Source organism: Thrips palmi, unplaced genomic scaffold (genome assembly GCF_012932325.1).
Source record: "Thrips palmi isolate BJ-2018 unplaced genomic scaffold, TpBJ-2018v1 HiC_scaffold_4, whole genome shotgun sequence".
Classification (NCBI taxonomy): Eukaryota; Metazoa; Arthropoda; class Insecta; order Thysanoptera; family Thripidae; genus Thrips; species Thrips palmi.
This window is the reverse complement of record NW_023144631.1, coordinates 1,520,956-1,544,439: the sequence shown is the minus strand read 5'-3', so window position 1 is coordinate 1,544,439 and position 23,484 is coordinate 1,520,956. Positions and strand designations below refer to the sequence as shown.

The window sequence follows — 23,484 nt, the reverse complement described above, 5'->3', positions numbered from 1 at the left end:
AATGAAGCCTCGCCCGCACCAAAATTCATTTCGCGCGCCCCGGCCGCCCCGTGGGGGCCTGCAGGCCCTACAGGCCCTGCCGCCCTGCCCGTCGACGCCCGGTCGGGGTGTATTAAAGCAAACCAATAAGCGCGATGCGGCCGGCCGCCGAGGCGCCGTGGTGCGCCACCCCGCTCGTTTTTACGACGTCGCCACCCTCGCGTCCTTACCTGGGGCGGCGTGGCGCGGCGTGGCTCGGCCGATCGCAATAACGACCCCGTAATCTCCCTCATCACTCCGCTCTCGGTTTATCCGCTCTGTTTGCGTGCAATCCTCGAGAACGCCATCGAGGCCCCCGCGCCAGCCTCTCCCCCCGGCCAGCCATTCAGGCCCAGCCAGCCAGCCAGCCGGGCCGGCTGCATTCGGAGTGAGGTCAGGTCAGTACTGCTCTGCGGCTTGTGCACACAGCCCGATGCGCGCCAACGTCAACGCCGTCTCTCTCTCTCTCTCTCTCTCTCTCTCTCTCTCTCTCTCTCTCTCTCTCTCTCGCACACCAAGACCCCCTCGGGTGCGACGAGGGCCGACCCACCACGCCGATCTGGAGCTCGCGACTCGCGCAATTATCGGCCGGGGAGTCCCGGGCCGCCGGGGAGGGGGCGGGGAGGGGAGGGGAGGGGAGGGGAGGGGAGGGGAGGGGAGGGGAGGGGAGAAGAGGGCGAGGAAGGGCGGTAATGAGAGGCGAACGTTTTTGTCCGGCTGTAATTGAATTTCCCTCCGCGGACAGTCGGCTCATTCCGAAGAGCGCTTCGCCGCGCTGTCTCTTTCGCACCCTTGCGGGGCGCTGGGCCCTCCGCGAGCGCGCGCGAGAGAGAGAGCGAGACAGGCAGGGCGACGGGATCGGTGTTCGGACTCGCCCTGCGGCGCCCTGCGGCGCCCTGCGGCCTTGGGGCGACCCGGGGCGGCCCGATGCTGCCGCAGTGCACCGTCCCGCCGATATGCAGCCAGTGAGAAATTCATCCTCGCTTTGTTGGCGGTAATGCGGTAGGGCCTGGCTGCCTGCCTGGCTGCCTGGCTGCCTCAGCCATTGTGCGAGGCAGGCCGCCCTGATTGTGTGAAATGAAAGGCGAAGCAGGTAAGGTAGGTGGTTCCATCCGGCAAGGCCCGGCTTGGTCAAAGGCTTGCTTCTGTTCTACCCCTTACAGAAATGGATTTGTGGAAGGTGGTCGATAAGTGGTACTGCGGACCACTTTTTCGCCCCTTTTCATACCCCTTTTGTTCAAAATCACCCACTGCGACCCTCTTCGTTCATTTGAACCCCTTCGTGACCCCGTTTTCTCCTCTCAAAGAGACGAGGGGCCCTTTTCAGTACCCCCTTTTTGCTGCTCAAGCTCAGGGAGTCCTCCAACGGACGTGGACCCCTTTTCTTCACGCGAAGGGGGTCCAAAAAGGGGTGCCTTTGACGCGATGCAGAACGGCGCAGGTGATGACTCTCCATGCACGCCACCAAGTTGCTATTCAGAGGAGTGACGGTCACGATGTCGCGGCTTTCCAAGTCCTGCAAAGTCCTGGTTTCTATGAGAGGATGGCGTTCTATAATTAGAATCTGGTTCTAGCCTCAGGTCTATCGTAAACTTTCATATTCGCGCGAATTATTGTTTCTGTAACTGGAGAAAGAAACCGCGGACCTGGACCTGGTGAAAGGAAGGGGGGGGGCGATGTCGCAATACTCTTCTTTTTTCGTTTTCGGATACGCGCCCGGCAAGGAAAACAAGCCTGGCGTTCTAAGTCCAGACCTGTAGAAGCATATGGGCGGCGCGCGGAACCTCTGACAGGAGAAGCGCTATGGCTCAGGTGTAAAGTGGAGGCCTCATAACAGAAAGGTCCGAGGATCGAATCCCGACTGCAGCGTCGCTTCGCCTACGCGGAGCATGCCCCGCACACACTTTTGGCACTTTCTTCGGAACCCACCTCAGACCCTCTTTTGGACCCCTTTCTCGCGGTTAAAAGGGTGTCTGCGGCTAGACACCTTTTAGTGGTGCATCTAGGAGGTACCGTGAGAACCCCTTTTTTGACACACTTTATCACCCACTTTTAGCACCCAACAACGACGTGATCCATTTCTGTAAGGGACCTCGGCCTCGTGGTTTTCGCTCGGCCTTTCAGGGGGCAGGCGAGCAGGGCGACGCCACCTTAACCCGTGACGGAGCAACTCGCTCGCGTCGGCTTGCGGCAGGCAAAGTCCCAGGTTCGCGCCCAGTCCTCGCTGTTCGATTTCGCCAGCGTTCTTTTCCCGCGCCTCCTCGTCGCGCTCGGACCGCTAGCGACGCGGCCCCAGCCCTCGCGTCCACGCGGAGCCCCGCTGGGGAGCGAGAGAGACCGAGCGATGCAGCGAGTGCAGGCCGCGCTCCATCACGGCCGCCAATACCAGCCGCGGGGCCGCGGGGCTGCAGCGGGGCCTGGCCGAGGGCCTCGCTAAGGGCCGACGTCGTTAAGGCCGCAGGCCGGGCCCTGGCGCACTGGGCCGGCGGGGCCAGCACCGCCGGGGACGCGGACCCGCGCGGACCCCCCCACACAAGCAGCTGCTGCCGCGCGTGCGGCATCGCGCATCCCGGCGGCCGGGCGCCAGATTTCAACGGCAGAGTTTTCCGAGCTTCCCCCTCCGTTTTACCGGTTTTACCAATTACGCCACAACTTTGCGGTGCGCGCGCTTTTTGGATGGACGCCGAGCTGGTCCGCTGCGGTCGGCCGCCCCGGTTCCCGTCCTGTTGAATGTCCGGCCCAGACACACACAGACAGCGGCGCGGCCCGCACGCACACACAAACACACACGGGCAAGCGCGTCGCGTGACGACTGACGTGTGTGCGTGTCACGGCGTGTCATCAGGCGGCGTTTCATTTATTCATGGCGCAGACCGCGCGCGTCATCTCACTCTAATCCCCGTTCAGGCCTCTCCGCCGCACTGCCGCGCCCCGCCCGGTCGATGTGGAACCAATCAAGCCGGGCATGTTGTTGATGCGCACGCTGGGCTGGGCAGGGCGCGCCGCCGTGCTTCCCTGGCTTCTCTGCGCTGTTCTCCGCTTCCATTTTGCCTTTCTAATGGATAATACCACCCCACAGAAAGATTATATTACCATTTTCGGCCGGGTTGAAAAGTACAATATGTAGTTTCTTTTTCGGCTTATCTCTTTGTAGGCCACCGCTTTAAAAAATTCTATTTAGGAGGTGAGGCCAGGCTCCCCTTGAAGCGAGTGGGAGGTCAGGCTAGGCCCATGGGTACCTGCGCCGACGTATACATTTCACCTCCTACGCAAGCTTCGGGAAGTCCCCGGCCAGCGACTGGCCGAACCGGCCGGGACGACCAGAACCAGGGACCGGGGCACTGGGGGCGGCGGGGACGGCGACGGGGTGGCAGTGGAGGCCCGGGCAGTTTGCAACGAAATGGGCCCTCGGGAGGCCCTAATTCATCCACAGGCACAGTCTCTGCTGACCCAGCCCAACCCCCGCCGCCCGCCGCCACCTCGGTGTAGTTAGCCGCCCTGTGGCACACCTGCCCGCCGTCGTGCAGGGCCTCGGCGTGGAGGGCAGGCAGGCCTTGACGAGGCGTGTGGCGTATGCGCGGTGTGCGTGTGAGAGCGTGTCTGCCCGGCGGAAAAGCATGGAAAAGGCAGCGGCGCAGTCAAGGTGCTCGACGTGCTCGCTGCTACACGAGTAACTTTGCCGTAATCTCCCCCACCGGCCCGGCGGCCCCGCGTCCCGGCGGGTTGCGTGCTAGCTTTAGCCGGGTGGGCTGGGCCGGGCCGGACCCACCGGTTCGGACAAGAAGGAAATTGATAAGAAAATGGAGACTACATCGAGGGTCAAATACTAGCTTCCCCTTCCCTTATTGGCCTGGATCATGGCCCGGACGTCCTGGGCTGGGCTGGCTGGGCTGGCTGGGCTGGGGCGGAGGTTATCTTCTGGGACTGCTGCAGGCCGAGCACGCCGCCGGTTGGGGGGGGGGGGGGGTTAGATTGGACGCCGCGACCGGAAGAGATGGCCGCTGCATCCTCTGCACCGAGTGTCCCTCCCTCTCGGAGGTGCTTCAAGCCGAGGTGAGTTCGTTGTGTCCAGGAAGCGGGCCTCGCCCTGGGCCTCGCCCTGGCCGGCCGGTGCCGCACGTGTCGGGAAAACGTGCCAGAGAGAACGGAAAAGAAAAAGGAGAAGAAACGTGCATCCGGAACGTCCGGTGCGCGGAAATAGGACGCACAAACGCGCACGGCGCGAGGCGGAGTTGCAGGCAGGCCACTGGCAAACGGGGTCAATATGGATCGCATGAATGGGTAGAGTGACGCAGTGACTTTGCCCTCGGAGTACTGCTCAGAGTCACCTTTTCCCTGCCCTTTACTCTAGACTTCCCTCGTCCTCGAACGGAACCAAGCACCAAGCAACGGCAGTGCGAGGCAGTGTACCAGTGTAGCGTCCCCTCTCGCCCAGCAGCCACCAGCACAGCAGCCACCAGCAGCCCAGCTCACGTCCGCTTCGGCAAACTGAATTTCGGCCAGGCGGCGCGCCGGTTTTCTCGAAACGCACCGCCTTGTTTTCTATCGCCCAGAAGGCCCTGTCCGAGGACGTGGCTTGGACGTGGCGCGGCGCGGCGCCCCCAGTGTTTCCTCTGCTTTCGCGCGCCGAGGCGGCCGAGGCCCTGAAGGCGGCCGAGGGCCCGGTCACCGTGCTGCCTCTCTGATTTCCGGCACGGCCTTCCCCCAAGACGCCCCCCGCCCCCCGGACGTCGTCCCGGGCCGCGCGTGTTGGCCCACGTCCTCTCCCCGCACCAGCACCACCAGCACGACCAGCAGGACCAGCCCACGGGGGCCAGCCCAGGCCGGGCCGTGGTCCGGCCCAGGCCGGGCCGTGGTCCGTCCGGCCAAACTCATTTTAATGGCTGTTTGGAGAGTGGTCCCGCGGGCACGGCCCGAGCAGCTCCTGCCTGCCACGGGGGCTCTGGGGGCCACCCCCGCAGCCGCCCCCGCTGCCCACGGCCCCCGCTGCCCACGGCCCCCGCCCGCTCGCCGCTCGGCCCCCGAGTCTGGCGGGTAGCTGTCTAAATTGGGGTATCAGGTGGCGGCGGATCTGGAGGATGAACCGCGCTGGCGGAGGCTTCCGAATTCGTGTCGACGGCCGGCCGGCGGTGGTGGTGGGGGAGGGGGTGGCCCACGTCGGCACGGCGCAAGGCGCGATAGATTTCACTTTGGCCTGACTTGCTTGCCGTCGGGGCGAGGGGGCTTAGGATCGGGTGCCCCCTCTGCCCCCCTCTCCGTGCGTGCGCGCTGGAGACGACATTATAGAGCCCATCGGCCACGACCACGCCGTCCTCGGCGGCCCCGGCAGCTTCCCGTCGCGCTGACGCCGATAAAAGACGGTCTGCTTCCTGCTTCCGCCCGGCTGGCTGCGCTGCCCGACGTCGGCGGGCACAACAGCTGCGCTCGCGGCCGGCCCGTGCCGCGCCGCCGTGCCCCTCACGACCCCCTCGACCGTCGTCGGCGAGGTGTTTATTGGATGTGAGGGCCGGGCTCGGGCTGCCCGGCACGCGGCCCGAGGCCGAGCTGGGCCGAGGCTCAAGCCAGACCGATCAGAGCTCGCTTTGTATGGACCGCTGCAGCGGTCGACTCGACACGCATTGGACGTGACAGCCAGCCCGCCCCGCCCCGCCCCGCCCCGCCCCGCCGTCGGCTGGAAATATCGACACATTATTTTTTATCGGCCGGCAGACCACCACCAGCAGCCCACCCGCTGCGCTTACCATAGCCACACAGTCACACACAGACACACACAGACACGCACACAGAGACACACACACAGGCGCGCACACACACGCACGGACAGGCGAAACATGTCGAAAATTCGCGACCGGCAATCATCTTCTTCAAAGGGGCTTCTGCTGCTGCGGCAGAGGCGGGGCGGGGAAGAAATATACGACCGCAAAAAGAAATTGAATACATAAAAAACACGTGAATCGAGGAGAGACCGATCCCGATTGACGTCCCGCTTCTACCCCGTGTATACACGTTACTTACACTGCGTTCATAAACGTACACGTACCCACACACACACTCACGCAGTGCCTCACCCACACACCTGCACTGGCCGCAATAATAGGAGTAGGGACGGTGTGCCGGCGCGGTGCACTGTACACGGGCACGTCTCGTGTGTCGGCTTTGTGCGGGGCCGTCGGGGCCGTCCGGGCATTACAGGCGCGTTAGGGCAGCGCTATAAAACAACCCGCCCGCGCCGCGCCGCCCTTTCATACGCCAGCACACACCACGCTGTTGCTCGTGCGTGCCGTGCGTGCTGTTCCGCACGGGCTTCTCGGCTCCTCGCTCTCCGCGGCACGGCGGCACGGCGCTGCAGAGCCCCGGCCCGGCCGAGCCGCGGACACGTCCCGCCGCTTGCTGCCGCTTGCTCTTCTCCTCGCGCGCCATCGCTCCCATTCCGTTTAAATACCCCCGGAGCCGCGCGCCTGCCGCGTGCCGCGTGCCTCGTGCGCGTAGCGCCTGTCACGGCCACGCCACGCCGCCGCGGCCGCCACCGCCGGGGACTTGACGGCGAGCAGCAGCACAGCATCGCGCGCGCGGGCCGCGGCGGCTTGTTATTTCGCCCCCGAGCTGTCACCGCGACGGCCACGACGGCCGAGCGGCGCGCCGAGAGGGGAAGACGCGAGGGAAGAGCCGCGCTCTTTTATAATTAAGAGTGGCGAGGTCAGGGCCACATTAGCCCGGACAGGACAAGGGGGGGAGGGGCGCGGAGCGCCGTGGAGGCAGGCAGCCCGCCGCGCCGCCCTGCGCCGCCGCGCCGCGCGATGCCTACCCGCCGGGCTGGCCGAGCTGGCGGCGCGGACGGTAGTTATCCGCGCAAACGAGAGCCGTCCAGGAATTGGAATGGAATGGAGTGGAGTGGCTGGGAGTGGCAGGGCGCGCCCATCGGGTGGGCTAGTGCTGCTGTTGTTGTTGCGAGTGCGAGGCCCCGCCGCGCGCGGTGTGCTTTTGCACGCGGACGTGCGCCGAGTTCTCCACCGGGCTGGAGGGGGTTGATTGTGCCCCTGGCCAGCGAGCTGGGCTGCCAGCCCCGCCAGCCCCGCCAGCCCCGCCAGCCCCGCCCGGTGCCAGGTATGCGCGCGATCGCCCCGCCCGCCATCGAGGGCGCGTTGCTGCTGGCCTACAGTGGCGCGCTGCGCTGCGCTTCGCTGCAGTGACCCACATTCGCAACGCAGCGCAAAGCAGCGGCTTTCCGGTTGGGTAATGAACGCGGGCCGAGCCGAGCTGAGCCGAGCCGCGGCAGGCACACGCTGAAATATGCACCGCCAGCAACCTTCGGGGCCGGGAGGCAGCGCCAGCAGCGCAGCGCGGCAGAGCGGCAGAGCGAGCGAGAGGCGCCGATTGCGGGTCGGCCGGCCACCCCTACTGCAAGCACCTAACGGTTAGGTCAGGTTGGGTTTCAAGTACCTTGCTTGACCTGCCGCACTCCGCAGTCGTTGGCAGGCAAGAGCGAAGAGGCGTTGACACGTAACAACGAGGTTGGTGGTTCGAGTCCCGCCGTTTCTTTGTTCTTTTCTGCACGCTAACAGGGCGAAGCGATCAAGCCTGTCTTCTTGGACACCGCCTTACCAACCGGTCTCCATGAGCCGCGGTGGCTGAGAGCGTAGAGGCGTTCGTCTCCGGGTTTAGAGGCGTTTCCAGTGGAGGTGCTGCGGGCGCGGTGCGAGAGAGACGGAGCGACGAGCACTGCTGTTCGGAACAGGGCCGGAGGCCATGCACGCGCCCGAGCCGCGCCTCCACGCAACCTCGCACAACTCCTCGTCCAGGCTGCGGCACTGCCCCCGCCATAATCCGCTATCTGTCGCACTCGTGGGGGGCTCCGCCGGGCGGGGTGCGAGAGAGACAGAGCGACGATACGACTCTTCGGCATCGCTCGGCTGTTGGAGAGGAATGGACAAGGCCGCGGAAAAACAGAAAAACAGCAGCAGTTGCCGCGCCGCCAGCCGCCAGGTCCAGCGGGCATCTCTCTCTATCCGTTTCCTATTGCGCCCCCTATCGCGCCCATCTCCCTCCCCCTCCCCCTCCCCGTCTGCGTCTTAGGACGACCGGGACTCGGAATGAGAAGCGCCCGGCCCGGCGGTCGGGCAGAAAATTGCAGAAATGTGTTTTCGTCGAGATGAGGGGGACTCTGGTCGTGTTGTGCCCCGACACACTGTGAGTCTGCCTGCAGTCTGGGCTCCATCGGAGCCAACAGCTGCCACTCCCTGTTCGCGGCCGGCAGACTACAGCAGACTACACCGCGGACTGGCGCGGCTAGCGGTAGCGCTGCTACCACTCCTACTTGTTTGTCTAGTCCATGTTTCATGCGGACTTCGGACTTGGCCGCAACACAGCGCCACACCCACACACACACACACACACCGCAGAGGCACTGATGCGATGGCGGCCGACGCAGGTACAATCGTGTTGCGGGAGGGCGGATAGTTACAGTTTCCATAGAAACCCAGCGCCAGGCCGCGAGCCAAAGCAAACTTTTGATTTTATTACCAAACTTATTTATAAATTTATTTACGAAACTCTTTGCCGGCAGAGCTCGCGCGCGTGGCCCAACATCAGCAACAGCAGAGTGAGAGAGAGTGAGAGAGGAATTCCACTATCTCTACCTCTACGCAAGGTGCAAAGGCGCTGGTCCCCCCACCCGCTCTCTCTCTCTCTCTCTCTCTCTCTCTCTCTCTCTCTCTCTCTCTCTCTCTCTCTCTCTCTCTCCCGCGCTGCCTTCGATCGCGCTATGACGCACGCTGCGGCCCGGCCAGGCCCAGCCCGGCACCGCTACCTCTGGCCGCGCAAAAATTACTTGTTTACACGGAAGCCCAAGCGTCGCCACGCTGTCTGCCCGTCCCATTGCCCCCTCGCCTTCCCTACTTTGTTTTTCTGGGCGCTCCCGCCTCTCTCCCGGCCACCGCGGGCGCCACCGAGAACCGGGGGACCTTGAAGGAGCGGAGGAGGGGCCGCCGCCGGGGGCGTGGGGTGGATCCGTGGGTCCGTGCGGCTCGCGGCGGTGGAGGGGACACCTGAGACGCGCGGAGAGGCGAAGAGCGACGCCCAGCCCAAGGAGCGCGGATGGCTGGACTGGGGAGAATTAGTTTGCTGATGCCCCCTCGGCCCCGCACTCCGCCTCACCACCCGCAGCGCCCGGCGAGCCTGCCGGCCGAGGCGCGCAACACTGCCATGTGTGGAGGTTCGATGGTTCGACGCCGGCCGGAACCACCGTCCGCTTTCTTCCGCCGGTTAAAGTACGTTCGGGCCGAGCAGCGCGCCGAGAGTCCTTTTCGTCGCTCTGTCTCTCTCGCACTCGTGGGGCGTCCCCTGTAGGTGCGAGAGAGAGCGACGAAACGACTCTCGGAATCAGCCTGCAGCAGCCATTGCGTAAATCGGGCCAGGCTGGACACGCGGCACGCACGCCCCGCCCCGCGATACAGGCAGTGGAGGCAGCCGGAGAGAAAACAGAGCCGCAGCTGCCGGCCTGCTGCTCGGACCGCTTTACTGCCTCGGCACAGCCTGCGCGCCGCTCTGTCTCTCTCGCACTCACGCGGCGTGCGTGGGGGTGCGAGAGAGACAGAGAGCCGTGTTCGGAAGCGTAAGCCCATGCCACACGTGCGTCGCGTCGCCGCGTCGACGGCCACGTGCAGGCTGCAGACACCGCGAGGGAAGGCGCCCCAGCCTGCTGCGTCTCGGCGAGGTCCCAAGGCCCTTCAAACCAATTTCGCTCCGCTAAAACTCAAGCGGAAAGGGCTTATTTCCCTCAGCCACGACGCCACGCCACGGCACTGCTTCCGATGGATCCCATCGCGCTCCGGGCACATATTCAGATTCCTCCCCTCTCTCTCCCGGTAAACAGTTTACCTCCAACATAAACCAAACCGGCCGAACCGAAGGACCGAAGGACCGGAGGACGGAAGGGCATACGGGCCGGGCGTGGCGGGCCAGCGCTGCAGCGACGGTTCGAAGGGCAGGCGGGGCCAGGCAGCCAGGCTGCCATGGAAGGACAAACATCCCCTGTGTGCCGAGTGGAAGGAGCAGGCCGAGCCAGGCCGGGCGGCCCCGCGGGGAGGCAGTCAGGAAGCAGCACGGCCAGCCAGCCAGCCTAGCCCGCAAAGAAGGTCAGGTCGGGCCTGTCATTCTCGAGCGCAGGAGGACGCCATTTAGTTGCCCCGGAAAGAAAATAATCAAGTGGAAAGGTTGGGTGGGACCCGCGGCCAAAAGTTAAGGAGCCGGAACGCCGCACCCGCCGGGAGTTGAACCCGCGCCCGTCGAAGGAAGGCCTCCGCGCCGCCGGTTGACTAGAAGCGCGCTAAAGGTCCTCGAGGGGGAGGGAGGGAAAGAGAGACGTAGTCTCGGCGAGGCGGCGCGAGGCACGATTTATCCATTGCCTGCCTGGAGTCCGCACCGCAAGGCCGCAACCCATTTTGTTTGTTTGACAAAAGTCTCGCGCCGCGCTGCTGTATTGGAAGATTTGTCACAGCCGATGAGTTTCGGAATTGCAGTGCGGGAAGCCCGGCGGAGCCCCCACACTGGCGGGGAGGCAGCGGGGGCCTTGGAGGGGGTCGCGTCGCAGGAACACCATGAAATATGCCCCCTTTGAATGCTGCAATGGCGATGGCTCCCATTCGCTGCACCGCGCCAAAGACAGAGGCCGTCTCTCTCTCTCGCACTCATGGGCCGTGCCTGCAGGGGAGTGAGAGAGACAGCCGCTACAAGCTTGACGCTCTGCCAATAAGCGCGCTGCCAGTGGCGCGGCCTTGTCCGACAGTGCCGCGAAAAGCGGGCAACTCTCGGCAATGATTTCGAGCCGAGTTATTCACTTATTCAACAGCAATGGCCCCGCTGTGCGGCGCTGTGCGTGTATGCGTGTGAGCGTGTGAGTGCGACCGTGTTGCTGGGCTCCACGGCTCCACGCAAGGGACTGGGACTTAATTAAACCCGTGTCGGAACTTAGGTCCGGGCGCTTGGACCGCGTGTGTACGACGGTTGTTCACACCCCGGCACTCTTCCAATACCCTGCGGGCGTTTCCCCGTTTCCCGGACCTGAAAATGACAACACTGCTCGGAGTGAAAAAAGGGAACCACGTGCTATATAAATAATTACTTTATTTATCGTAACTAAACATTCACACTTCCGTCTTTGTAAAACAAAAGCATCAATCACAATAATTCGTACAAATTCGTCACAGTCGCAACACTATTTATCTTGCGATAGGGACAGAATAAATTAAATAAGTTAGTTTTCTGACCCCTATCGTAATACTAATTCTTTGGACAATAACCAGCCCCTATACCGTCAGGAAAAAATTCACGAAGTGTTGATTCCCCTCAAGAACTTGCAGTTTTCGACAGCAAGGTCGTTTAAACGTTTAATAAACAATTGTACATGTTTCTTTTATATTCTAAATAAAGAAAGAGTGGCGATTTATACAACAAAAAAAGCAGTCTTATACTGCGATAACTTTACAGCAGTTTTTACATTTTTCTGTAATCACAATTTAGGTTTTACATTTTAAGTATAATTTGTAATTGGTGACAGTTTGGGGCAGGACATTTAGACTAGATCGCTCGTTTACAGCCGTTAAATAGTTACAATAGTTTAAAGGAGGCGCGCACATCCGCATTTAGGCCATTTTAGAGCTGAAAGATCCAACAAAGAGACGTCGCCTTTCCTCCTCAATGGAAAAAGAAATAGGAAGCGTTTACGGTTGGGACTGTACTCGGACCCTCTCGACTGCTGCGGCGCCCGAGGCTGGGCCGCTGGGCCGGCGACGGCCGCGCGGCAAAGCGAAGTGCCAGTGTTTGACTTGCAGGAATTGATTCGCAGCCACTCTGGGTGAGTACAAGCCGGCCGCCCCAACCGCCCCCGCGGACCCTACCCTGTGTCTGCGGACGTCACCGAAGAGGAAGAGGGGGCGGGGGGAGTTGCAGCCGGCAGCGCCGCCGCAGGCCCTGACCGGACCGGGCTGTTTGGATGCGGTTGACGCTGTGGCCGAGGCCGGGCGCACGGACACAAAGCCCCGCGCCGAGGCCGAGGCCCGTACGTCGGGGCGTGGCAGAGGCCGAGGCCGCGGTCCGCCGCCAGACTCCAGGCGATGCCTCGCGCCGAGGCCAAACGCGTGAGAGGGCCGGGGGAGGGGGAGCAATTTTCGGCAAGCCTTCACCGCGCTGCGCAAAAACAGAAAAAAAGCGCGCCAAAGTGGCGTTCGCGAAGCAGCCCGTGGCGGCCCGGCTGTTTGGATATGAATGGCATGATAATTTAATGTCCACATCATCAACTTGACTCGGCCAGGGACGCGCGGCCCGCGGAGCTCGCGGAGCAGAGCGCCAAGGTGCTCGAGAGACCGGATTAGTTTCGACAGGACGTCGACTTTTATTATTATCGACGTGCGATTTATTTTTAGGGGGCGTTGCTTTGGAACAATTTTAAACGCAAGCGGGAGGGAGTTTAGGAGGGAAGCCCCGTGGAGGGGCTGTTTATTTAAATGCAAGCTCCTGAGAGGTACACAACATAGTCCACGCTGGGTGGTGAGCCTCGTGCAAAACTACACGTCTTGCTACTTAGTAAATGGGTAGAAAAAAATATATTCAACAAGGTGGATGGCCTTCGAGGCACGCAGAGGAGCGTGCCATCACCAGATGAGGGAGAAAAGGATACAAGAGGAGGAAAATACAAAATGGGAAAGAGGAGTAAAATTCGACTCTGAACAGTCCAGGAAACAACACCTGTTCGGTTTCTGAGCATTAAAGAGTGAGAGAAAGAGACATTCCTTGTAAAAATATACTTTTGTCGAGACTTTTGGCTGCGACCAACCAAAGAGTTTGTTGTGTTTTAATTTTAAAACGTAACGTGTTCTCCCATGGAGCGACAACAGCAGAACGCCTCACTGACTTGCTGAGTCCGGGCACAAGCAACGAAGGCATCTTGGACAACCCCAACGACCTGCGCTGCACTGCATTCAAGCTAAGCCAAAGGCGCCCGGGCGGCCCGCGGCGAGGGCTGCTGCCAAGAGTTCCAAACAATTACTACAAAAAAAAAAACAACAAGAAAAGAAAGAGACAATTGGAACTGGTACAGACCCCGCAGCGCGTCCCTCGCCCCCAGCCGCCGCGGGCCTAGGCAGCACGCGAGTGACGGTAGCACGCAGGTGGCATTCTCATGATTAATTTGGCTCTAATGACTAAAACAGCTGCTGCTTCATCGTCTCTGCTAGCGATGTAGGTCTCATGGATTTCACGCCCTACCATCGCCAACTGAACTACTCCCAAAAAATAAGCAAAATCTACCCACTTAACTGTCACAAAAAATGGCAAAAAAAGAAAATTGGCAAAAAGAAAAAAATAAACAATCAAAAAATCCCAGGGTGGGTGTGACGATTGCGTCACATGACGACGCCATTGCCTCATTAACGTGGCGCTCGCCACTTCGGACTCTACACTGTGATTCTATTCGATTCAGGAGTGTGCACTGAGCACCCCCTGTGTGGCCTCTCTGCTGGAACCATCTACTTCAAGGTTATGTGCTGGCTGAGTACCCGTAATGCCGCCGAAATGGCTGCAGCTGCCCTCCGCACCCTTCAGTTCTCATACCCGGCCGCCCTTCCCTTCCCCCTCCTCCCTCCTCGCCCCGCAGGCCCGCCAAAGTTTCCACGCCATGGGTTTCAATGGGCGGTGAGACTTGACCAGACCACCAGGGAGGAGGAAAAGGGGGGGGGGCGCTAACGTGCCGAGGCAGCCATTCTCCTATTGTCCGGGCGCACGCCCTGCGGAAGGGTTTGCTGGAAAGCTGCTGTCTAGCGGATCACTTTTTACTTTTTTTACTAGCATCTACGGGCACTCAGCTTCTTCATCTACTTTTAGTAACTCGTCAAAAGTGCAGTGGAGTGGTGCGCCGCTTTCGACGTCTAAATGCCGGCGACTCGGCGGGGCGGCGGGACCTGCCGGGACTCGAACCCGGGCCCGGTCCCGCCGCCGGCGAGTCGCAACGAGAACTGGTCAATGAGCAATACTTGAGTCTGGAAGACGCAACTACTTTCGTCAGGAAGACTACATGTGGAGTAACGGGGAGTCCGGCGGGGAAGAGCCAATCCAGTCAACCCAACACCGTCGTCTTGCAAGTGCTTTTCGTCCATTGAAAAGTTCCTGTTTGCTCCTCGAGTCCGAAACCGCCCGAACCCGACTGGCGGCCCTCCCCGCCGAGCTCCCAATACAAATCGCGTAACTACAAAGCACTCCACAACGCCGGAGGGAACTACTTGAGTCCACATTTACAAATCCGTCCCCCACCAGAAGATAATCCAATCATAATTTTCTTCTGTGTTTCTTCTTACTTCTTGGCATATAACAAAAATAAATACCTAGCTATGTATTTACAAATCATAAACAGAGTGCCCGTGGTTTCTTCGTGGTTGCTTCGTCGGTTCGACGGGCGCCGGCGGTCCGTGGGGGGGAGTGTGCCAAAGTGTTCCGGCTACACCGGTGCCAACTCTACGCGCTGAAAACGGGTGTGCTTTGTACAGGTGCGCTTCGTAGAGCGGGGCGGCTGGTGGCACTACACTGTGCGTGCGGCACGCGCGACGCGGCGCTCCCGCCGAACCGACACTCGTCTTCCCGGACGACGCCGTCGACCGCCATGGCGGCCAGGGCCGTCTCGATCTCGGCCCGGGCGTCGTCGACGCGCTGCTGCGGTGCGAGGCCGAGGCCTCAGCGGCGACGGCCTCGGACAAGCCGGAGGTGCGGAGGCGGGCAGGGGCAGGCAGAGGCCTAGTACCTCTGCTGCTGGCCCTGCTGGCCCTGCTGGCCCTGCTGGCTGCTGGAGTCGCTGAAAGACCGGGCTCCCCTGGACATGGGGGTCAGGATCCGCGGCGACCTCTGCGCCGAGGACGAGGCCGTCGGCGTGGAGGCCTGCGGGCCCTGCGGCTGCGCGGGGCCGAGGCCGAGCGTGGAGCTGGCGACGGCCTGCGCGGGGAAGCCCGGCTGGGAGAACACGTCCCACCGCTACGAGTTTAGCGACAGCGGCTGCGCGAACACGCCGTCCTCGTGGGACGTGTAGAGCGCCACGGGGTGGCACGACATGGACAGGCTGCTCTCCTGCTGCGCGCGCTTCGCGCCCTGAGACAGACATCACGGGTTCAAGACTCCGCGCCACCTCGCTTTTCCAATGCCTCACACACGACCAAAGGGCGTACCTGTCGGATCTTGGTGTAGGAGAGCGTGGCGATGAGGATGAGGAAGACGACGCAGCCCATGCAGGAGCCCACGATGAGCCCCAGCCGGCGCGTGAGGAAGGAGCCGGTGGACGCGCCGGTGGGGTCGCCGCCGTCCAGGGTGCGGACCTCGGCGCAGCGCGACGTCTGCGAGTCCACCAGCTGCAGCGCGCTCGCACTGCGGCCCTCCACGCGCCCGTCCTGCGCGTCCGCGTCGCTGCAACCACGGCAAGCTCAGTCAGGGGGCACTCCACTGTCGCGAGGGGTGTCCAGCAGGGGCGTCAGGCAAAACCCACGTACCTGATGATCCTCGTGGCGTTGGCCGCGGCCGCGTCGGGGGTGGAGGCTGGGGCCGCGGGGTCCGAGGCCCAGCCAGCCACGGCCAGCACGCAGATGAGGTAGCGCGTGTTGGGGTCCAGCGAGCTGAGCCGCGTGCTGCGCGCCTCCCTGCCCAGCATGCGGCCGCGCACCTGCAACAAGAACACACCGCCGTCAGTCTGTGTGTCAGTCGCCTCTATCGCACTGTCTCTCTCGCACTCATGGGGCGTCGCGAACAGGTGAGAGGGACACAGAGCGACTCTCGGAATGTGCTGGGGAACACACTCGTTGCGGTGGCCCAAGTCAATGAAGGGCACCACGTGCTGTGCGCGTGGCCTATATTGGCGGCGGGGTCGGACGGCGAGGTGACGAGCCGCGGGCACGGCTCGGGCTAGCCAGGGCTAGCTGGGGCTAGGCACACCCTCGCCCTACATAATTCCCCTGACCCACAAGGCGCCCAAGGCCGGGACCAGCCGGCTCTAATTTCCGCGGAGCAAAGGCGCTTCGCAAAGGCCCGCCCCGCCCCGCCCCGCCCTGGGCCGCATTCCGGTCTGTCCCGCACTAATGATTGGCGAGAGCGCCCCGCCGCGCCCCGCCCCGCCCAACTCCATATGGGCCCCGGGGCGGCACAGCGGCACGGCATTCCGGGAGGGGCTCGCCAAAGGTGAGCGGGGCGCGCGAGCGGCGCCGCGCCTCGCCTTGAAATTCAAAACACAAATTGCCATCCCGCCCCGACCTGTAGGCTTGTTCCGACCAGGGCGCGCGCTCTCGCACTCGCGGGGAGGTGCGTCCCGCAGGGGTGCGAGAGAGACCGGCAGAGCGAAGATGAAGCGCTGTTCGGACTTCCCCGGCCGGCCGGAATCCGGAAAGACGTGGGCGGTGTTGGCGCTCGGTCCGACCAGAGGGTCCGACCTGAAATTCCTATCCGGATTTCGCGCTGCGCGCCGCTTTCCCGGCTCGTCGCTGGAGCAGGCGAAGAAAGGGAAGGACTGGCCGGCTGGCCAAATAATTACCGAGACACGCCGGGCTGGCACCGGCAGCACCGGCCGGCCAATGAATGGCCCGGATTACGGAGCACGCCGAGCACGCCGAGCAGGAGAACTGGAGCCGGGGATTAAATGCGGGTGTACCCGGAAGAGTGGCGCTGCGCGGCGCGGCACGGCGCGGCTGCGAGGCGCCAAGGGACGGCAGGCGCTGGCGCGCGCTCGAGCTGAACGTCATAGCGGGCCGGGCCCTCCAGGACCTCCCCTGCCTGCCGCCCACCTGCAGTGCCCTTTGCCTTTATCCCGGAAGTGCTCCGCCAGGCGCGCTACGCGCTACGCTGTACGTGACGGCCGGGCCGGGCTGACGCGGTCGTTCCTGGACCGACTTCCACTGTCGGCGTCGTCGTGGCTGCTCGACCTTTGACCCTTTCTGGCGTTTCGGTGCGGCCGCGCGCACGTAACACGTGCACGACCCCGCCAGTGCCTTCGCCTCCCCGCGGCCCGCCGCCAACCCCGCCGAACCTTTGACGTTGCGGCCCCGGGGGCGGGGACGGGGGCGCTTTGTGCTTCAATAATGCTCATCGCCATGTCGGATCGGGATCACTGCTCCGGCCCGGCCGGCCCGGCTTTACACTCGCCAATGAATCCTCCCCGGGCCATGCCGGGCTGGGCCGAGCCACCCTCTGGGGCTTTTCAGGTGCTCCAGCTCGCCCAGACCCAGCGGGACCCAGCGGGACCCAGCGGCCCGGCAAAGCCTGCAGACTTTGCAGACGGTTTACTTCTAGCTTCGAGAGCGCCGGGGGCAGCTTGCTCGGGGCTCTCCCCGGAATGACTGGTCGGACGCGGAAGCAGCGAAAGCGGCGGCGAGGGATCGCAACGGCGCCCATCATGTTGACGCGCTGGGCTGTTGTTTCCCAGTGCGGTGCTCTGTGGTAACGGCTCCGCATCACCGCCCCGCCGGGCCGGCCGGGCCGCGTGCGCGCGTTCTCACACCGGCCGTGTGTGCGAGTTTGCGCGTGAGTGTGTGCTTAGTAATATTCGCCGGTAAAGCGCCTCCGAAGTAAATACGCTGCGCAAACTCCTCCCCTCCCCTAAATCCCCGGGCCGCCCTAGGCCGCCAGGCCCAGCCAGGCCACCCTTGGCGCGGCAGACAACGACGGCCGCCTCGCGTCGCTTTCGCGCAGAGCCGCGCGCCGACGTGTGGACAAACAAGGAGACCGCCGGCGACAACAACAGCAAGCCAGGACCTACACGGGAAGGAAGAAACAACAACAACAAGGAAAAGCCGATACCGCCGACACGATCAATGATGATGGCGAGAATGAATATGCTCGGCGGGAAGTGACTTTCCGTTCCCCACAGCGCCGCCAACGCGCTGACGCCGCAACTTGTTCCACCCGGGCGCCTCCGAGCAGGCGGAGCAGGCCCTCTTTTCCTTGACGGCCTCCCGATGTAATGAGGGTGGCGAGGCGAGGCGAAGCGCGAGGCGGTGCGCGTGGTGATCCATATACATGAACATGACCGTGCTTTTAGCGCCCGCCCGCCCCGCCCCGCCCCGCCCCGCCCCGCCCCACCCCTGACCGGGCGCAACCTCCGCGGCGACCGGGGCGACCCCCCGTCTCGTTGGGGGCGCGCCAAGCCAAGTGGCGGCCTGGCGGCCTGGGCGGCGGAGCGGCAGCCAAGACGCGCGTCGGGGCATTCCCTACATGCGCATTATACATTCGGCGTGCCAGCAAGCCGCGGGGGCGGGGCGAGGCGGGGGCCGTCCCTACAAGGCGGAGGTGGCAAGTGTGCGCGCCGGGTCTGCCCAGAATCTTTCATGACGAAAAAAAACACCTCGTTCAGGTTACAAGTTTTCAATATATCTTTTTGGAGGGAAAAGAGTCAAGGCAGGCAACAAATTGAAAGTGCAGCAGACTTGTCCGTCCACCCCTTTTATGTGGATAACGATGTCACGGCCCCATCCCCCTGGAGGGCTGCGGCCGGCTGCGGCTCGCCTCGCCCCTTCATCGTGGTGCTTGCCGCCGCCTCGCTCGCTCGGCTGGGTGTGAATGACGTGGAGGGAAAACAAGGTCGTCGTCAAGCTCGCCGAGGACGCTGCCTGCTGCCTCGCCCGGCCTCGCCCGGCCTCGCCTCGGACCATGTTCTGACCGCAGTGCCCGCCCCACCCCGCCGCACCCCGCCCCGCCCAATTCACTGCAGTACATCGCCAGCGCAGGGCGGCGGCCCGACAGCCAGCCGACAGCCGCCGACCGCTCGCATTCCCAGCCCGACGTGGACGAGCGCAATGTAGCCGGAATGCTAACGCGGAAAACGACATGAACTATTTCACGCCTTCATTTTCACCGTTGAAGGCTTGCCGTACGCGCACGGAGTGGAGAAGCGAAGGACTCCGCCAACACGGCGCCTGGGAAGCGGGCAGCCCGCGCCGTGCCCCCGGCCTGGCCCGGCCTGGCCCCGGACCAAAGAGAAGAAGGACTTAATGAAATGCCGGCAGCGAGGGAGGAGTGCGATGCTGGAAAGGGGAAGGGGGGGGGGAAGCGGTGACCGTGACGCGTAAGACTGCTCCGCCCCGATAAGCCGCATAGTAGCAGGTAGGGAAGCGCGGAGTAGTTTCCGGGGAAGGGAACGGGGTCGAGCCCCCCGGGGGCACAGGGGCGGGGCGGGGTGGCACTAATGGGGTGGACGGGCCGTGATACGCCTATCCATCCCCGTGTTGGTCTTCGAGTCCGCCAGACGGCCGCGGACGTCAGCGCCAAGAAGGCCTCCATCCCGGCGCGACGCTTTGCTGCGGGGCTGCCCGCTGTCCGGAGGGTGCAGCACTGCGCACAGTGTAGCCCCCCAACCTCCCCGCGGAACTCCGCAGCCTGCAAATACCCGGAAATGCGAGCGAAACGCGCTGTGCCGTGGGTCTGTGTGTGCCGCCTGCCGCCGCGTGTCGAGCAAAGTGCCAAATTAGTCCTGCCGGCTGTGTGCCTGCACTCGCCACTCGCCCATGCAGATGGGGAAAGTTGCAGCGCACCCGCCGGCGCCACCGCGACACACCACCAAAACCCCGCCGTTGGAGGGCGCGCGTCGTCCTCGCCAGCGCGCCAACCCCAAGGTCACGCGTTCGAGTCCCGCAAGGGGGACGCCCGGCGGCCGGTATCATGCCCAGCACGAAGCGGGCTGCTTTATTTTTTCTTCCCCCTCGACTGGACGTGGTCGTGGGGTGGTCGTCGAGGCCGTGCCGCCGGCCGTGCCGCGGGCCACAACGACGCCGGCTGCGGCGACAGCAGCACCGCTATCGCAGCGCGCGTAGCCCAGCAGGCCGAGTCGTCGCTCCGTCTCTCTCGCACTCATGGGGCGTCCCGTACAGGTGCGAGAGAGACAGAGCGACGCAGACGACTTTCGGAGCCAGCCTTCCACAGGTGCGGCGGAGGAGCGGAGGAAGAAGAGGGTGGGGCAGGTCAGGCGGACACCTCCCCGGAGACGGACACGCCTGTAATACCTCCGCCGTGGCCGGCCAGCCCGGCGCCCTGGCCAGGCAGCCAGCCGGGCCGCACGGACACCGTAGATAAACAGATTTATGGGGGATTTGGCTCCCACTCCCTCGCGGCCCGCGAGCTGGTGCTCGTATGCAAAGCGGAAGGGCAGTCTCAGGGCGGCCGGTCGGGCCTCGCACTCGGAGGGCCTCGGACAGGGCCTCGGACAAGGCCTCGACGGACGGCCCCTCGGGGACCACGCCCTGGCCTCCGCGCCACTGCCAGGGACTGCCAGCCGATTGACTTTAAGGGGCATTAGCAAATTCTCGCCGCCCTGACCGGCCCTAACGACGGGGTGTGGTCGACTGCCAGCGCCAGCCTAGGGGGCGGCGTGAGGCGGGGCGGGGCGACTGCGGCCCGAAACGAGGTTCGAGTTGCTACAAGTTGCAGATACTGGGCGAGACGTGGACAGACTCGGAGCGGCGGCGTGGACACAGCCAGCAGACTGATACCAAACGGTCCGTCGCTCTGTCTCTCCCACACTCTTGGAGCATTGCTCTCCGGCGAGAGAGAGACACTACGACGGGGCTCCGTGCTGAATCGCTCTTTCTCCGGCCAGGCCGTGCCGTAACTCACGGCCCCGGGAGCGGTTTTAAAATCCGCGCGGTTCTCCCTTTTCGTGGAGTAAGGTGACCCCACTTTATGCTGGGGCCGACGCCCGCTGCAAGGCGACAGAGCGATCGTTCCGTCGCCATTTCAGCAACATTTTAGCACATAATGTATTGAGAGTAACAGAAGTAAAATCAACACTTTAAAGAAAATGTAAAGAATTGCTGGGAGTCGAACCCTAGCCCCTGGAGGTGCGGGTCGACGCCTCAGAGCGCTCAGCCACAGTTGCTTCAAGAGAGCATGTCGGAGGTCCCACTCCCGGCTCCACACTGTGGCATCCTGAGGATCATGATCACGCGCAGGGGTTAGGGTTCGACTCCCAGCAATCCTTTACATTTTAGGAGTGGCTTTCCCGATGCGGTTTGGACCCGTTGCGCCACTCAGCTCACCCGGTGAGCCGCGGTGGCCGAATGCGTGGAGATGTCTGAATCCTACACTCGGATCGAGCGATCGAATACTTGCTTCCCGCTATTTTTGTCTGACTTTACGGTTCGGACCAGCGGCTTCAAAGGCTCCCCTTCGCACATCATCACCCATGGGCCGTGGTGGCCGAGAGCGCAGAGGCGTCGGTTCCCGACCGCGGGGTCCGGGGTTCGATACCCAGTACGGTGTCGAACATTTTGACCAAGCTTGCATCGCAAGAAGGCGGTTCAAGTATACCAAATCGGCCGGCGTTCAGTGTGCCTCTCATAGCCCAGTGGTTCCGCTGCTGGGCAGGGTGACGCAGACTCCTGAGTACCAGTAGCATGGCCCCTGAGTGGGAAGGGGGCCGGGAACGAAACCCGACTACTGGGAAAGGTGGCAGCCTGGCCTACTATGAGAGGACTCCTCCACATCACAGTTGACGTGACCAATGACGGGGCCACTGCGGTTTAACTCTGAGGTTGCTCCTGTGATGAGATGGGGGAACCACTGGTCCACCAAGCCAGCGGGGAAGAGGGCCGGTTCGCCGGGGTGCCCTCTTTCGCTGAAATTTTCTTTATATTGTTCATTTTACTTGTGTTACTGTGAACACATTTTGTGTTAAAATGTCTTTGGATTTGGAACGCTTTGTCCGACTCACCTTGTCGTCGTGGTCCAGCTTGTGGTAGGCCACGCGGTAGCCCCGCAGCGGCCCGGTGGCGCCCTGCCACGACACGAGCACAGAGTCGGGCTGGATGTCCTGGATGGCGAGCGCCACCACCAGCTGCGCGCCGCAGAACTTGGGCGGCTGCAGGTCCAGGAACACGGCGCCGCGCAGCTCCTTGGGGGACTCGCAGCGCAGCTCGGGCTGCGACAGCTTCTGGTGGTCCTGGAACCACTGCCACAGCTCCCACTGCTGGCAGCCGCAGTGCAGCGGGTTGTCTGCGAAAAGAACAGTCATTGGTCGTTACTCGGCGGCCAGGCGGCATGACGTCTGCGTCAGGACACTGTAGTAACACGGCCTCGAGCGGCAGGTACCGCAGGCATTGCTTATTGATGACCGACTGGCCGACGGGCAGGGGAGGGGGATGGGGCGTGGGAGAACGAGCGGACGGCGTCCCGGCGGCGTCCTGGCGAAGGACTAATTCGAGCTGCCGGATATGATTGGCGGACGAACAAATCCGGCATTAGCCGCGAGGGGCGTCCACCATGATTAACGCATTGTCCGGCTCGGCGCTGAGGAGCTGAACAGGCCAACTAGGCCGTCGAGGAGGAGACACAGCCGCTCGTTAATCCAGTTAATCACGTAACGGCGCGGCAGAGGGGAGCAGGGCGCGTGTTCAAGATGAAAAAAGCTGTCGCGGCGGCTCCAGTGTAGCGGCGCGGGATGGTGTGCGCTAGTGTGCGTGTGTGCGAGGAGGAAAAATTCCCAGCATTACGCCTTCACGCACCGACGTGCGCCGCGTCGAGCTGCGGGGACGCCTCGCCGCTTACCATGAAAAATCTCATCAGCGAAGACGACGCGGGCGACAAACACCAGCACCACCGCCTGGCGGCCCTTGCGGCCCCTGCGGCCCCACGGTGGGGCTCTCTGCTCCGCGGCGCCTCGAAGCAGGGCGCGAGCGAGGGGGAGGGGGAGGCAGGCAGGACCCCCGGGCAGTACAGCGCTCGCTCCCCGGGCCCTTCATCATCCCCTTCCGAATCCCCTATTCGCTTCCTGCCGCCCCCTCCCCCCTCGCACCGGAACTGCCCCCTCCCCCCTCCAACACCGCGCCCCTCCATCCTTTCCTTCTCTTGGACCCGGGCCCGGCTCGGCCGGCTCGGCGCGCAATCATTGAATAAGGGCATTTTGTTGCCTCAGTTTAAAAGCGCCGTAGAAGTTGGGCCTACGGAGCTACACTGCGAGTCGAGTCCGAGGCGCCGAGTCCGCGCCCCGCTCGGCCTTACGGAAACAGTTCAAGGACGAATGCCGCCGATGCCGCGCTGCTTGCTGCCAGCACCGCCCAAAGTTAACGCTCACCAATTTCGTTTTATTCCCATCCTCGCGCGCTCACTTTTGCCATCTCTCTCTCTCTCTCTTTGCAGTTTCTCTCTTTTTCTTCTTCGCCCTGGCGATTTTTTTTCAGACACATGGCCAGCCCTGGGCGAAATCAGCATTGCAAACCAGCACCGGTCCTCCTGCGGCTGGCTGTAGCTGCTAGCACCGGCAAGGCGGGCCAAGGCGAGGCAGGCCGGTCTGGTCTGTCTGGTCACTCGTTGAATATTCGGCGGGATGCGTTTTAGCGCTCCCTCCCCGCTCGGCTGGCTCGGCTTGCTCGGGCGCGCTCCATCTGCCCCTCCCTCTGGCACGAAAAAATAAAAATAAAAACAGGATTCCAGAAAAATAAGGAAGGAACGCGCCCCGCTGTC

General features: G+C 63.1%; 1 protein-coding gene across 1 annotated transcript in view; it reads right to left on the bottom strand.

Annotated features, from left to right (window-relative positions):
- Positions 1–14,809: 14,809 nt before the first annotated feature.
- LOC117649797 (protein artichoke) overlaps positions 14,810–23,484 on the bottom strand; it is a 79,083-nt gene continuing 70,408 nt past the window's right edge. Inside the window, exons 3-6 of the mRNA XM_034392866.1 lie at positions 21,737–22,017; positions 15,540–15,709; positions 15,222–15,456; positions 14,810–15,144 (exon numbers count right to left, since the gene is read on the bottom strand). Of these exons, the coding sequence (XP_034248757.1) occupies positions 15,031–15,144; positions 15,222–15,456; positions 15,540–15,709; positions 21,737–22,017 (800 nt within the window). The 3' untranslated portion in view covers positions 14,810–15,030. The remainder of the gene's footprint in view (positions 15,145–15,221; positions 15,457–15,539; positions 15,710–21,736; positions 22,018–23,484) is intronic.